The sequence below is a fragment of the Poecilia reticulata genome, linkage group LG12 (assembly GCF_000633615.1).
Source record: "Poecilia reticulata strain Guanapo linkage group LG12, Guppy_female_1.0+MT, whole genome shotgun sequence".
NCBI lineage: Eukaryota > Metazoa > Chordata > Actinopteri > Cyprinodontiformes > Poeciliidae > Poecilia > Poecilia reticulata.
The window spans coordinates 20,607,656-20,624,313 of NC_024342.1; the positions used below are offsets into that span (position 1 = coordinate 20,607,656).

At 38.3% G+C, this 16,658-nt stretch overlaps 1 protein-coding gene across 8 annotated transcripts in view; it reads right to left on the reverse strand.

The window, feature by feature from the left end:
- Nucleotides 1-204: 204 nt before the first annotated feature.
- Nucleotides 205-16,658, reverse strand: part of mapk10 (mitogen-activated protein kinase 10) — a 37,427-nt gene continuing 20,973 nt past the window's right edge. For 5 of the 8 annotated variants that reach the window (XM_008424534.2, XM_008424536.2, XM_008424535.2 and 2 more), the window contains exons 4-13: nucleotides 13,593-13,722; nucleotides 13,065-13,123; nucleotides 12,609-12,747; nucleotides 11,538-11,703; nucleotides 10,957-11,028; nucleotides 7,545-7,727; nucleotides 4,410-4,534; nucleotides 4,197-4,260; nucleotides 3,887-3,964; nucleotides 205-478 (exon numbers count right to left, since the gene is read on the reverse strand). In XM_008424534.2, the coding sequence (XP_008422756.1) occupies nucleotides 336-478; nucleotides 3,887-3,964; nucleotides 4,197-4,260; nucleotides 4,410-4,534; nucleotides 7,545-7,727; nucleotides 10,957-11,028; nucleotides 11,538-11,703; nucleotides 12,609-12,747; nucleotides 13,065-13,123; nucleotides 13,593-13,722 (1,159 nt within the window). In that variant the 3' untranslated portion in view covers nucleotides 205-335. Of the gene's footprint in view, nucleotides 484-3,856; nucleotides 3,965-4,196; nucleotides 4,261-4,409; nucleotides 4,535-7,544; nucleotides 7,728-10,956; nucleotides 11,029-11,537; nucleotides 11,704-12,608; nucleotides 12,748-13,064; nucleotides 13,124-13,592; nucleotides 13,723-16,658 lie in introns of all 8 variants that reach the window. The other 3 variants (XM_008424541.2, XM_008424538.2, XM_008424539.2) reach the window with 3 other exon arrangements.

Sequence of the window (16,658 nt, forward strand, 5' to 3'; positions counted from 1 at the left end):
GTGTGTGTGTGTGTGTGTGTGTGTTTCGGGACGAGGGATTATAAGCAAAGCAACTAGAGGATCAGTAACATATATCTCAACTCATTATCTTCAGTTTAATGCCACTGCTGCTTTTTGAATGACAATGCACAGGCTTTGGGTTTCATCATGTCAGACTGCGTTTCAATAGCTTATATTTTTGTTCAGAATATATTTGTTTTGATCTTTTTTTTTTTGGGGAATTTTTTTTTTTTTTTTTTTTTTTTTTTTTTTTATCATTGTTTCAATTTTGTCGGTCATATCTGTTGGGTTCTTCACCTCCGGAAGAACATGGGGTTGCGCAGGCAGGCGGATAGTCACCTGCAGCACCCCAGGGGTCCCGCGGAGGTCTCCAGGCTGCTGTCAGTGTCTGAAGCCAGGGTCTGGTCGGTGGACATGGAGGAGATGTCGTTGATAGAGGAGGAGGGAGGGAGGCTCTCGCTGCTGTTCACGGCTGCACCTGTGCTACGGGAATCAACAGCAGCAGGAGGGTTAAAACGCAAAAGAGTTCTGATGGGGGCAGATTAATAGAAAATATATATATATATGTATAGCCAGAAGATACAGATACAAGCACGGACAGCACAGGCGGGGGGATGGATGCTGAGTAAAGTTGGGTTGCATTGCAGGTACGGAGATAACGACATTATTAACATCCGCTAAGGAGGACGGAGTCACAGCTGCAGCTCTGTTCAGATGTTCCCAATCAGCCTTTGGAGGCATGAGTGTCATGTTTGTTTATTGTTCATTTGAACAGTTTTTATGCCAGGATAAACACCGGATACAGCAAACAACATTTTTAACAACAAGAATGAGGTGCAGAAGTTTACATTTATTGTGGCGCAAAGTCAAAATGACACATTCAAGTTCAAATATAGACTATAAACAGAGAAAATTTTGTTAGACGTACATTAGCGTGTTTTTCGTCAAACTTTTAAAAAAGTTTGAATTATGTTTCATTTCGGGCTTAGCAAAAGGCTTTGCCAAAGCTTACTGTATAGCCTGGTTCATCCGTTCTGAACAATGCTTTCATACGTGTCTTTGCTCACTGTTTGATTGGGCATATTCAAATTTCATGCCATTTCTTTGCTAGCATAAAATAATCAGATATTTGTTTCATAATCTTTAGTTTTTCCGATATCTCAGCAGGCAATTATACAACGTTGCTGATGCTAATTCTCTTAACACCCAAATTCGGTGACAGGAAAACTGCAAGTTGATGAGTATGCAGGTAAAATAATCAACCAAGAACAAGGCAAAAAGGTTATTGATTGCTACAAGTGTGTGTGTGTGTGTGTGTGTGTGTGGGGGGGGGGGTCCTCTCTGCAAGTCTTGAAGAGGCCTCTGGTCCTGCATGGATTTCGAGAGAATCCACATTATATTAAAAATGCTGCACCAAATTCCTGTTTTTAAGGATTACTGGAGTTGTATGTTTTAGCATTACTGCAGAATAGTTCAAGCCCCCCCAAGTTATTATGACATTCATGTCTATAAAGATTGTAACCGAGCATCCGACCAGAAGCGTACAGTGAGCGTGATGAGATGAGAGTGATTAAGATTTGGGTTGTGTGGGTTATAAATGAAAGGCCATTAAAGGCTGCCGGCGTTATTTAGGCGGCAGCTGTTGTAATCGTTCACATGATATCAATAAGCTCTTTGATAGTTCTCTCTACATTTCCATGATTTATGTCACCATAAAACACTCTGCTGCGCTGGCACAATTCATGTCTGTTCATTTGGAAGTCATTAAAACAGTTTCCCAATTTTCTTTTATTGATCGTTTGTTGAAGTTAGAATCAGTCAGCAGCAAACTTTCGGAGACCTCATCAGAGGACTCTCAGTCTCACCTGATATTCTGTCGTTTCATCATTAACACAGATTAAGTGATGAAGTGAAGGAGATCACAGAGTGATCCATTTTCAGACATGGGAACTGAGTTCACGTCTCGGCACTTGCAGCTCTGCTGGTAATGACGCGACGGATGAGATAAATCGATTTATTTCCATTAATGACTGATAATATGGAACCGGTGAGCTTTTCTTTTAGACACGCCACCAAACTGTGAGCTTTGGGAAGCTGTTTCTTTCCACACATAACATGTTTTACAACATGTGGAGGAACAAAATTTTCTAGTCTTGTTGGCTGTAGTTGACAATTAATACAGATAGAGTCGATTTTCTCTGCAGCAGTTTCTTGAAGGTGGCCACTAAGATCTTAAAAGGCATAGATCAATATAGTTTAGATTCAGAAAATCAAAAAGAATATTTAAATTATGTATTGCTTTTTTAGCGATTTTACTTCAAAGCACCTAGATAATTTAATGACCTATATGAAGCCAGCAACTGGAGCTGTGCCTTCTGAACCCATTATAGTTTTGCACATATGGATGCTGGCGTAGGTTCATCACCTGGAAGCACTCCAGAGTCTATTACCTTAAACAGAAATTTATGTTTTCTTGACAAGAAAGATTTTTTCAAACAGGAATATACCAATGGATGTGCACAGGTTGTCGGCAACCAGAAAAAAAAAAGGCAGCGAGCGCCCTTACTATCCCAAATGCTTGAAATCTGGGTGAGAAGATAAACAGATATCTTCTCACTCGCCAAAAACTGTGCTGAGAAAACACTCAGTTGATTTTGAAACAATTGGAAATTTGGCTGTATCCTCGACTACCTAATATTCACTTATTTTTTCATGCTCTCTTAAAACAGCAAAAAAAATTTAAAAGTATTGTGAACTACAAAGCTATGATTGTAAAACGTGTCATATTTGTCCTTAAAACAGAGCCCAAAAGGTTATTGATGAACCGATACTTTGAGCAAAAAAATAAAATCTCTGCTGTCGAATTAATGGAGAAAAACAATTTATAAACAAAGAACGCTGAAAACATACAGGTGGAAAGTGATTTGAGTATAATTCTGATTTGTACCATGTTAGCAAATGAAAAACAAACAAACAAAAAACACAAATTTAAAGCAGTATTAAGGATATTGTGTTTTCAACTTCTGACCATGTGCTCTCTGCTCCTCCGCCTTCCTGTTGCAGTGAAATAGTGCTGCCTGCAGATCCTGCACTGCGTCTGATACGCTCAGCATCCGATACTACGGAGCGGCCAATCTGCTTAATTACCACAAGCTTCAAACACAGAAAAGTGTGGATATCGTGTACTAGTGGGGAATAAAGAAAATAAGAAAAAAGATTGCTAAATGCTATCTCTCTTCCTGCAATGAAAGAATTAAAGATAACAAAGTTTATGTGCTGTTTAAATGACTAAATGCAAATGATGGACAGACTTTATTACTTTTTTTTATATAGTCTGAGGAAATTTATTGTACTTTACATGCACCTTTTTTATTAGTTACCCTTTCTTATCAGCATGCTGCTATAACCATGATAAAGCTGTTTCTCTGAATTTACATAGGAGTGTGACTGGATTATAAACATGACTCTCTACTGCCACTCTGTGGTGGAAAATTCGAACAGCACTTGCTCTCATTTCATGAATAACTAGAGGCTTAAAATATCAGCTGAAAACTGACATTTGAAAAGGAAAACCACACAGCCCAAACCTTAAATCGTGACACATTTATATGCACAAATACGAACATTCACACATGTTTTTTTATCAGATATTTTCTGTACCAGAAGGTACATTTAACAGTAGCAGATTTCGTTCTCAAAGTCTATTTATCGAATACACCGAAAAAAAAAAAAACACCCACTATATTAAACAACACTTAATCCAAGATGCAAGAGACATAGACACATGGTCAACAGCACAATGGGAATCTCTATTTACAAGGGAAAACTCCATTAAGGTTATAGTAAATTCACTTACAGAGCGATTAGGCTTATGCACTGAGAGTACCTGAAGGTGAAGGCTGTCCCTTCACAACGCCATTCTTCGTTCTTTCCTCAAAGTTCATCACCTCTTTGTAGATTAGTTCTGGCAAAAAGAGAAGAGTCAGTAAAATGCAAACAGTGGCAAAACTTCACTTTTCGCTATCCGCGTGAGAAACGGCAGAGAAAGAGAGTGCACTTAGAAACTGCAAAACAAAAGCACAGGCATTTCCCGACGCACTGAAAACCCCGCATTTCCTAATTAACACACAGATTGACTAAACTCGTGCATTGTTGACATTTAGCTTTCGGTGATGGCTAAAACAGGCTGTTCTTACCTTTCCACTCATCTATCGAGTGTTCTCGTTCATCCAGCTGCTTGTCATAAATCTGAGGTGGAGGCTAAAGTAAAAAGCAGGGAGCACAGGAAGATCTTTAGATGAACGCATATGTGTCACATATAAAAAGCAAAACTGCATAGTGATTGATCAAAACACAAATGGACAGTTCCGAGTTTCAACTACACACACACAGACACAGCGCCTACTCACCGCCTCCACCTCAGCTGGATCGTACCACACGTTGATGTAGGGGTGCTGTAAGGCCTCGTCCACCGATATCCGCTTAGCAGGGTCGATGATCAGCATCTTAGACAGCAGGTCCCTGGCCTGGCTTGCTGAAGTCGGAAAGAGAAAACACAAAAGCACCCAGCTGATTTCACGCGGACAAGAAAGTATCGCTCCGCGTTTCATGTGTGAAAGGGAAGATTGAGATAAAAACAAACCAGGAGGGGGCAAAAAAAAAGAGATATAACTAAAAACAGAAAGTTATTAGAGGTAATTTTCATCTTACAGAAACTCATTATGTTCTGGATGGTAATGGAAAACACTGCGGCTTCAGACAAATGACTTTAAATTAAGTTTGAAATGAGACGAGACAATTTTCCAAACACTGCGAGCACCAACAGCTTCAGTACTATGAGGAAGGAAGAAAAATGACCATGAAATTTAAAGAACTGGACAGTAAATGCAAGCCTAAGAGTCTGGTAAATTATAGTTCTTAGTTAAGTGCAATGTTAAATATCAGTATGCAACAACTAAACACAGATGAGAGTTATTTGTTCATTTTAGATCCGCCCTCATTTCCTTTATATTACAAATATTTCTCATTTTAGATTATTCACTCTTCTTTTTTACAGTTTCTACAGTGATTCTATGGTGATAATTCTCAGGAAATACTTATGAAACTGAAACCAGGTTGAGTATTAGCTTGTCAACCCGTAACAGGAGAAGGAGGCTGAAGGAGAGCAAATACAAAAGCTACCTTTCATAATAAATGTATTAAGATCCACAAATCTAGAGAATATCTCAGTTTTTGATAAAAATCACTTCCTTTTAAATGTACTAAGTGTGCAAAAGCATTTAGCAGGTCTTTGTCCTAAAAGCTTGGAGGATGGAATATTTTTTAGGTTTTCAGGTGTTTGGACTAAACAATGAGGAAATACATATAGGGAAATATTCATATTACTCCACCTTTAATCTCATATTCCTCTGATTTGTTCTCTTTTTACTGCAAAAAAAATACATTATTCTTTCCAGTATGGGTATATTCTTTCAATGCAATCAAAGGGGAAATTTTCCTCCTCTTGAGAAAGTCCCCTTGAACTGATTTGTCACTTTTTAACAGCTCCACAGCAGCTACGGAGTAAAGCAACAGCAGTCTGAAAACAGAAACAGAAAAATGGAGAATGGATTCTTCTCTTAACAGTAACAAAAACAGAACGACTCTGTGGAGCGACTCCTATATGGGTTCCTGTCCTATGCATCCTCCTCTCGCACATCGCTGTCACATCACAAATCTAAGATCCAAAGCACAGCGAGCGTTTCCCTCCTTTCTTCAACATGCTTTCACACCTTCCCACTGTGCCTCTCTGGGTGATTTTCCTTTAGCTTCGTCACCTCGGCAGCCCGCAACCCGCATACAAAACTGGTTCATGACAATTTAACATCAAACTGGAGCTTTGATGTGGGAACACACAAACAGGAAAAGTGGGCTGTCTCTTCTAAAATGGATGTTCTGTTTCCTGCTTTCTCAGCTGGGAGAGCAAAAGAAGACGCACAGGGTTGATCACATCCAGAAGCAGAGTCAAGTGGGAGCTCTGATTGGGATTTCAAGACTCGGCTCTGAGTTTTAACAAGGAAGCTAAAAGGCAACAACTCAGTCACTCGAGCAGGGTTGGAAAATCCTGGGGTTGCTTTTCATTGGGAAATGGGACTTTTTTAATTAATAGGATTTTGTTTTTTTGTTTTTTTTGACTGGGTATTTGGGGGGGTTAATAGGAAATGGGGGTTTCTGCCCAAACAACAAGATGTTTATACCTATCTTAGAATGTGACACAGTTTGCTTAAATTACCTGATAATTCCTGAATATTTAAAAAAATATATTTAAAAAATTTGGTAACACTTTATTTGAAGGGGCGTGCATAAGATTGACGTTACACAGTCATAGTCATGAACATGAAGGAGTCTACATGAATGTTTATGGCTGCTGTCAGGAAGTGTCTTTCTGTAAATAATGACACTTTTAGTCAAAATAAGCATTACAAGTTGCATTGAAAGTGCATTACAAGTGTCAACGTAGCAATATTTGGTAAATAATTACATTTTTATGCAGACTTGCATTAAAACGTGCATTGAAAGTCAATTAAAAGAGTCAACTTTGCATTAAAAGTGTCATAATTTACCGAGTGACACTTCATGACAACAATTGTAAACATTCATAAAGACTCCTTCATGTTTAAGACAGTGCTATGTCAGCCTTATGCACACCTCTTCAAAATAAAGTGTTACCATTTTTTTTTTAACTTGGACTATTTACAAAGTTCCTGAATGTAAATGTGGAGATTTAAAGACTTCTTTGCAATTCCTTTATTTCTTATACAAAAAGTCTGGATGTTGTGTGGAACTGTTTTGAAGTTCTTACACTGGCTCCCTGAAGCTCAGAGAACAGACTTTAAATACTTTTATTAGTTTATAAATCACTGAACAGCATAGCACCCAAATTAAAGATCTGTTGTTGTTGTAGCAATCTTCCAGACCGCTGAGGTCTTCTGGTTCTACTCTGAATTCTCAGAACTAGAATCAAACATGGAGAATCATCATTCAGTTTTTATGCTCCACAAAGGTGTAAGAAAATGGATGGATGGATGGATGATCTGGGACAAGCTTATAGAAAACTGCAAAACAGCCGAAACCTAGAGTCTCTTCAAAAATAAAGCTAAAAAAATAACACAACTGTCTAGAACTGCCTTTGATTAATAACAACTGGAACAATGAATCAATATATTTAATGAATATTTGCTTCATGATTTTGATGATAGGACGTTTATCGCTTGTTTCATAGTTGGCTAAAACACTTTGAACTGCCTTGTTGCTGAAATGTGATATACAAATAAACTTGACTAGAAAAATATTTATGATAAAATCAACATCAGCATTTTTCTTTTTTACTGCTCCTGTTAACCATAATATGCCGGGAATAAATGAAGAGCTGGCAAAGATATATCGTCGGAGTTAATGCCTTTTATTTTGACCCCCACATAATAATTCATCCAAATAATCAAGTCAAAATAAATCCAGGTATCTTTGGAGCATCCCGCTGACAATAATAAAACCTTGGCTCTCACCTTTGAGTTTGTTGTGCTCAGAGTCAGCAGGGAAAAGGCAGTCGGGGAAGAGCTTGGGGAAGGTGAGGCCCGCGTACTTTGGCCGGTTCTCCACGTAGTTCCTGACCGTGGGCTGCAGCTTCTTCATGAACTCTGGAGAGGGCGTGCCCAGCTGCTCTATCACCTTGTTCCACTGGTCAATGTCTGGCGAGGCAGGTCAAGGTTAAAGGAAACACACCTGGAATATGTAGCATCGTATCTTCTCACAGGATGTTAGGGAGATGTTATGTCATAATATTCCTGAAAAGGCAGTTTAAAAAAAAAAGAAGAAGAAATTCAGTTGCTTATCGTTTATATCGACACAAATCTGGCGACGAGACTTTCTGATGAGAAAGTTGTGGATCATGAGCGGTATCCTTACTGTTCCTTTTTTTTTTTTTACCAACAAATATGTTGCATCATCATTCTGCCAGCTAGTGCTTTATTTAGCTGGGAGTCCTCATAGTAATACCTCTTCACTGTCACCATTACACATTGAGTGAGAGCCAGTAAAGTCCCATTTTCCATCTCTCACAGCTTTAATCCATATTCCTCCTCGCTACAGGTTTGGATTTAGTCAAACAGCCTGAGGTGTTTTTTTTTGTTTGTTTTTTTTTCCTCAGCTTGTCAAAAATGCTTCCAGGCTTCCATATGAATCAGAGAGAGGAGGTATGCAGAGGGTGGAAGGATACGGTCAGACCCAGGGAACAGAACTGTCCCTCTCATCACCTCTCCAAAGATGCAGCCCACTGACCACATGTCCACTGGTGTCACACAGACACACACGCACACAAAATCACATAAGCTGTGATGTTCCAAGACATCTTTTGCTGCTTCCAGTAACTACTGAAGTTGGAAACTACGTAACTTCTCTTGCATTTTGATCACATTTATACTTTTAGAGGGAAAAAAAAGAAAGATTTCTAGTTTTCAGTGAAAATTGAAGGATTAAAAATATCGACAGCAGTGTGAGTGGTTATTGGTGGGATCGGTCCGATGATGATGCTTGTACATGTTCATTGACAGCTTTAAGCTCACCCTACGTCCCCTAGAGAAACAAATTTTAAAAAATCTAACCAGAGAGCAGAGAATGACACAATCAAAAAAATCAATTGATGATCATCTGATGTCTGCCTATTAACACAAGTGCATCAAACTTTATATACCTCTGCAATTAAACAGTCTACCCTAAATAATAACCTTCAGATTCTCTTTGACATTGCTGTTGCGATCGTCTATCATTAAACAACCACTAACCTTGTGGCCTACAGTACCGTGACCTGTCTCAGCGGACAGATTGCTGCACTCCATCATCATTTGCTGGACAAAGCACAGGGTTGACTCAAACCTCAATAAGGTCAGTATACTTTAGGCTAACAGCGTTAAATATGAGGTGCCAATCCACCACTGCCAAACGAGCTGAAAATTTACCAAATTTTGTCTTAGCGCACATTGATTTGCAGTAAAAAGAAAAACTGATGATGGGGGCAGATACAGATGACAACAATTTCTGTAATAGCCGAAATAGAAGGGATGCGAAGGCGCTGAGCTCATTGCAGGGTTTTCTCGCTGTTCAGCTCATTAATCTTCCCAGAGCCACATGAACGGAGGCCGCAGAGTGAGGAATCCCCCCTGCCCCCTACACCTGGTGTCTCATCGCTCCGTATGGCCATTTAGCTGCAGTAAGTCACCGTTTTAGATAGCAAAGATGGTCTTTTTTTTTCATGTTGTCAAAATGTGACACAAAAATACAAAACAAAATCAACTATTCCTGAAGCATTTCGACATGCTCAATGTATCCACTCACATGTGAAGTCCTGTGCAGGTGTCTGAGCTGATTTGGTTGACAATCAAACATAATGCTGCAAACACTGCAGCACAACCAGAGCCACAATGGTTACTTGTCAAAAACATCCTGACGTCCTGTATGCTGCAACTGTATATGACATACATGGTTCACAATTTTCTTCTTTAAGCCATAATGAATCAAAAAGTTGTCTAACTCATTAGGAGCATATGTTTTTGAGCAAAGGCAAAGAGGAGGTTATTTGTCCAAGGCTTCAACAACCTCATGAGCCATTTGTCACAAATGATATTTGAAGCACAAAGATATTTAAATGCCATCTGCAGACATGAAGCTCTTGTTAGAGGCAGCATGCTGCATGTGGAGATAGCCCAACTTCGGAGCAGTTGTTTGTCAAATTTGAGTAGCCATGATAAAAAATAGGGTTGTCTTTTTTTGCTGTAGTTACTTTTTTAATTTTAAATATCTTGTCTTTGTAGTGTACTTAATTGAATATAGGATTTGTAAATTATGGCATTCATTTATGTTTTACACAGTGTCCCAACTTCATTGGAGAAATGCTGGAATTATTCAGATGCATGAATCTTCTGAGAATACATCATAACATATTCATGTCGTGAGCATGCATCCTCTTCACAATGTCACGTAATTTAAACTATGCAATGACTAACAGACGCTCAAACTGAGCAAGCAAATGCTGTGACTCTCGTATGTTGGCTCTCATAGATGGCAAGATGTCCTTCATATGGAAAAAAAAAACATAACGTGGACTATTTAGCAGAAATACTGACATTCTCACTGCAAGCACACACACACTTAGTTGCACTCTAAAACACACGACGCACATTTTAAATATTCAGAGACAAGCTGAGAAATATGTATTTTTCAGGAGAGGTTTGAATTAAAAGTCAACACATATGAAGAGGAAGTGCTACTAAAACAAATGTTGGAACTACAAAGAATAAATATGTTATATAATGTTGGTCAAATGTGAGTGGTTTCAGTGCACCTCTGTGACATACAGCAGAAATCAGGTCTACTACTCCAGTAAAAAAAAAGTCACAAAAACTCAACTATACCTGACCATTTCCATGTAATAACCAAAAAAAGAAAAACAAAAAACAAAAAACTGATTGTTTATTGTCTTTTTTTTTTTTTTTTTTTTTTTTTGCAGTATTATTTTGGCATATTTGCCTTTAATGAAGTATTTAAAATGTGTCATACTCTGAAAGAAATCTCTGCATTTCTGTTTGGTTATTTTCAGCCTTTTAAGATTGTTAATGTTGATTAAACAACAAGAAAAAAACTTTAAAATTTGGACTTCTTGTCCAAACTGGATAGGATTATTACAAAACCAAATCAAGAAGGTATCAGGGAAAATGTGTTGCAGTTCACTGTTTTTCCAGTAAAATACTACAGATTGATGTTTTTGTTTTTCAAGGTACTGTGTCTAATTAGGTCAGTTCATTATAAAACCAAATGTGTGTCGTTTTCAAAGTTACCTTTAAAAAAAAAAACAAAAAAAAAAACACTCTACTGGGTTACCATCACACAATCTCTCTCTCTCTCTCTCTGTATTAGTAAGGATACAGTCCCGGCCAGGGAAAAGGATTTTGTGACGCACCATTTCTCCCATGATGCACCCCACCGACCAAATGTCCACTGCACGCAAAGAGGTGAAGGTGGCACAAAGAGGGAGCAAAGGGAAAGAGGGGGGGAAACAAAGGTTAGAGCAGTCTACAGCAATTAGCAGATTATTCAATAGAGTGAGAGGCATGTTACGACTCAACGTGCACACACAAGATAAAGAGCTGAAGGAGTAACAGTGAAAACGAAAGCAGAGCGTTAGAAGGACTGATTATCTGAGGGAAACTCAAAGCCCACAGGCTGTCATTTTAAGTTAGAAGTGTGACTAATGAATCATAGCGAGGCTGGCATTCAGTGATGTGTCTTGATGTTCTGAGGGCTTTTAATCAATGACTCACTGTGCCAGAACTTCAGCTCTATTGCAATTCAACCAGAATGGCGTCTTTGCCTTTGCAATGATTAAGCTCTTCTCACAGAACAAACGCCTCTCTCTGATCACAGCTGCAGGTGCTGGACTCTCGAAACTTTTCATTTAGAGCTGTCTGACAGAGACCTGTGACTCTACAAACACTGGCAAAGCTCACCATTTTCTTTGTATCCCATTCCCAGGATGACCTCTGGGGCTCTGTAGTATCGCGTCACCACATATGGGGTCATCATGAAACTAGTGCCCGCGGTTCTAGCCAGACCGAAGTCCAGGATCTTCAGGGTGCAATCAGACTTCACCACTATATTGCTTGGTTTGAGATCCTAGAGAGGGGGGCGGGGGGGAAGCATGTGCAATCTTTAAATTATTGAACATCATATTTCCTATTGAGGAGGAGCTGCTATGTGAGAGGGACACCAGTCCTCTCTAATCTAAGATTATTTATTCATAATAGATAATCTTATTATTCATAATAAGATAATGCAAATATGTGAAATTAAACAAAAGCAAGAACTATTTTCTATGCTTTTGTCTATATTAATAATCTTTATTCTGTTTGTTTTTTCAAAAAGAGTTTTTTTTTCCACTTTTTTGTTGAAAACAAGTTGAATATTGTTTCTGTGCATGTTACTGTGTTAATCGGTATTTCCTGAATTGTGAAATGATAAAAAGTTATGTACAACTTCCGACCTAAAAATTCTAAAACATAAATGTTCAGCTTAGCAAATAAATAAATAAAAAGAAATATCTCATTTACTGTCAAAAATATCGATAATATTTTTCAAGTGTATCTTTATCCATCAGATTTTATTTTATCAAAAAAAAAAAAAGATTTCCTCACAGATCAAATATGGCATCCACATTTCATAGTTACTTATTTTTATTTATTATTTATAAACCTTACCATTTAACGTATGCTAACTTTGTAAATTTGCTCCAGTTGGGCTGTCAGAGAAATGCTTCACTGGGATGTAGTAGCAAAAACAGGAAACACTGGATCCTATTTGTCATTTCACACAACCTGGCTTATTTGTTGAGTCTTATCTGCTTCGAAAAGTAAATAGACTCTCATATTACAAACAATACGATTGCTGCCAAAATATTGTGCAAGCAGACTGCAGGCTTTACTACTTTCAACAATTGATCATCGTGACAGATTTGGAAGCACACAATGCAAAGCTAATTTAACAGGTAGAGGTGAAAAAACCCGCTCACTGTCTCCTCTTACCCTGTGAATAATGCCGGCTGAGTGCAGATGTTTGATTCCGCATAGCATCTGGTAGAGCAGATAGGACATTCTCTCGTGGTCAAGCTCCATCTGAATCACCTGGCACAAGTTGGCATCCATGAGCTCCATCACGAGGTACCTGGGAAAATGCCATGACCAATTCAGTAAGTGGCGACTTGTTTGACATTTGACTGGTTAGTTGTTACGCATTTTAAACGTTTCTGCATGAACTACAACAAAAAAATGTGTTGACGTATGAGACGTATAAATCCCCGAGTAGAGGGACTGTTCTAAAAACAAACGTGCTCTCATTTATGATTCAGTACGAGAACATGACGCCTCTATCGGCTTTCACTGACTACCCCCCCGGAGCGGCTCTGCTCTGGCGATTGAGGAACACAGAATGGACACGAAATGTACAACAAAAATTAATGAGAAAAACAAAAAGGAACTCACACATCTTGGAATTCCTCTAATGATTTCTGTGGCGTGAAGACATTTAATAAACTGATTATCTGAAAGAGAGAAGATGCAGTCAGAGGGTTATTATGCAGATAATCAAAAAGGGAAAATAAACAAATTGATTGAAAGCGACTGTGAGAAGATAATGACTGCTGAGAAGAACTCTGGTGAGAGAGGACCAAATAGTCTGAAGAGGTGGAATGGAGGCAAGAGGAGGGGATAAAGGCTGGTGACAGGAAACAAAGAGAGGGAGACAAAGTGTAGCAGTGGGGATTACAGTCATCCCTCCAAGTGCTCTTGGTTTCACTCTCTCTCACCAGTTTGCTGCACTCCAGCGGGCGCAGAGTTTAGCACGATCACAACATCGCATGGGGGCTAGTGTGTACTTTGTAGCAGAGCGATTTGGCCAGAAATAGAATCTTGCTGACAGCAGATGTGTTTTTCTTTTCTTTTTTTTTTTTTTCTTCTTTGTCCCAATAAAAAAAACAAACAAACAAACAAAACAAAACAACAATAACTCACATTTTTGTGATTGACACATTTCATGAGCACCAACTCCCGGTATGCCCTCTTGGCGTGGGTCTGGTTCTGGAAGGGTCTGCTCAGTTTCTTTATGGCAACATTCCTGTCCAGGACAGCATCATAGCCCGCACTGCAGAGAGAGACAGAGAGAGAAAGAGAGAGGAAAAGCACATAATCATCAGCATTCTTTCAGCATTCATAGCTGGATGGTTATCTGAGTGCATGTGGTCGCACAGTAATTGCAATTTGTAGCACAAGAGCAAATAGATGATTTTCTGCATGTTGAAGTTATCAATGTAAGGGAAGCCTACAGACAGTTTCTGTCAAACATATTTACAGCTGAACCATTTATTTACATAAGCTATATGAAAATACAGAACCTTTTTCTTTTTTACTAAATGTTTATCGAAAACATTTAGTCATTTGTACACCTCTTTAGAAGGGGTTGTAGGAGGGAGGAACATAATGCCTGGAAAAAATTGACAATGAAAGGGTGTAAAAATATTTCTCCATTTTTAGCCTCCAATGAAATAAACCTTAGGGTAATTAAAGGACTGTTTTCACTTCACAAAGCAATCAGTTTGGCAAAATAAAATGTATCCAGTAGGAAAATATGACTCATAACTGGTTGCTTTGCTAGCACAGTGCAACCCTGACTCTGGAGACCTTTTATATTGGAACTCCTTGCAGTCCTTTTTGTTGACTCTCAGAGAACAGGTGTGGAGGAAAAATAAGGCATTAAAATGTCATTTAATATTCTGTATCTTTCCGTATCGCCTTTCGATGCTGTAAAGGGACTATGGGTGTATTTTTATGTTGTCGTGCAGAAGATGCTGAGTGCAATGCGCTGTGGTTGTAAATGTCTCTGTGGAGAATGCATACGATGGATTTATAAAAGCATTTGTCCAACAAGGATTTTAGCAAGTCATCACTTTTCCAGATGAGTGAAAGGTGATGTCATGAATAGCTAAATTACTTAAAACCTTGATCCATCTTTAGGATTCCCATATGAAAGCATGAAAGCTTCCTCTAAAAAAGCACCAATGCAAGGAAGTCTGATCCTAACATTAACATCTGGTGCAGAATATTGTATATGTTTGTAACGCTGTCAGCTCCACCACAGTGGACTTAATTTTGTGGCTAATTAAAAAAAAACAAAAAAACTCTGTCCTTTTTTTCTGTATTTTCGGTCATTAACATTATTTTGTTGATCTATCTGATTTATTAGTTTTTAACCTGTTCACAATAAAAAATATAATGTATTAACTGATTGGCTTATTCATGTCATGGGTATGCCATACAGAAAGCAGGTAAAACATTAGCCGTAAAACTGTCTAATGTTCAAAGCAAAGAGCATTTTGAAGAAAGACAATGATATTTTCTGCACTTTATCAACAAATAATGAACTGGAAACAATGAAGCGGAAGTCAAATTAGCAGTGACTTATATTCAAACAGAGCAAACACAACAAGGTTAGCCTATTCTTTTGCAAACTGCTCTTCATGAAATCATTCTTTTAAAGTGGCAGGATACGATTTTCCTGTCTCCCCGTCCTTGATATGGCTGCCTGTCAGCGCTGATCTTTTTGCTGCGTAAAGAGCATCTGATATATTAGCCTTCAAAGTTTTTATCGTTCAAACTAATAGTCTAAGTTTATAAAGTAAGTTTTTTTTAGCCAAATTTTTAATTGGAACTGCAACAACATTTGTTGCAAGATGAAAAATGTCAAATGCCATCAATTTAAATAAGCATGCTAGTGTTAGCTTAGCACTTTAGCAAACTGCTCTATATGTGTGGAAGACTAGATGTACATATGTCCCCAAAATATCTCTCAATGTCCAGAAAAATGTACGCTACGCATCTACTACATCGTTAGTGAGTAAATTAACAGTGATAAAATGTTGATGAAATACAGTATGCTAAAAGTAGCTTCAAATTGAAGCTACTGACTTTTCAGACATTACATAGCATATTGCACCGTAACTCAGCATCAGCAAATACCTGATTATAACACCAATGCATGAATGTTTGTATGGACTGGCATAATTACTGGCAACAACATTGGCAAAATAAATCTTAACAGAAAGCAAGTTTTTCCTTATTTGCATGTTCTCTGGCTGAACTAGGATAAATCGCCTGATTGCATAAGCAAAGCAGAATGTGTCCTCGCTGACTTAGGCATAATCTTTTAAATCTGTCTGCTTGTGTGCATGTTGCTTATTTGAGACTAGCTGTTGGAACTGAGTCACACAGATGTTTATGTAAATGTGATTATGTCACCCATCCGAGGTTCGCACCGAAGATAGCCAACAATCTTTTTTTAAATGTTTTATCACCATGTTGAGAGCAAACAGTTATTTCAACTTATACAAAAACACATTTTTCATAATATGTGTCAATGCATCTGTAAACATCTGAAAAAGATAGGTTTTCATGCTTGATATCTCAAATCAGTCTCTGTTTCTCTTTTTTTTTTTGTCTGCTGTTACCGCCAGATGACACCAGATGCTATCTGGGGGCAAAATCAAGAAATATACAGCTGGGAAGATACAGTTTCATGTCCTCTCTACAATTGATCTCTAAAAGCATTTTCCAAACCTGCCCTCAAGCCAACCTGCAGCCACTAAGAATTGGTTTTGCTACCTTTAGGATCGAAGTAGCAAAAAGGCAGAGATTATAAGAGGGCACATGGAGAGCAAAGGTGTAACGCGAAACACGTCGACTTGGATCATCGGTGCGGAGGATTCTGAAAGGTTGTATATTAGCACAATGACACAGCGTTAGCATGAGCATGAGTTATGAATGTGTTTGGTGGATCGACAGAGACGGTAAGAGGCATTTCTTTAAGTGGAGCTTTGGCAGTCGTTCCACTGCATTCTGACAGGGAAGGCGTGAGGTGAATTACAATGAAAGATGGCTCCCTCTGCAATCTGGATTAAGGATTCATAAGAAAACTGTGGTGACAAATAGAAGATATGATATCAGCTCACACCTGAGGAAAAAAAAAATTATATCACAAGTACTGACCTTGATCCCTCTAAGGAATGTTTTCTGTTTGTTATATAT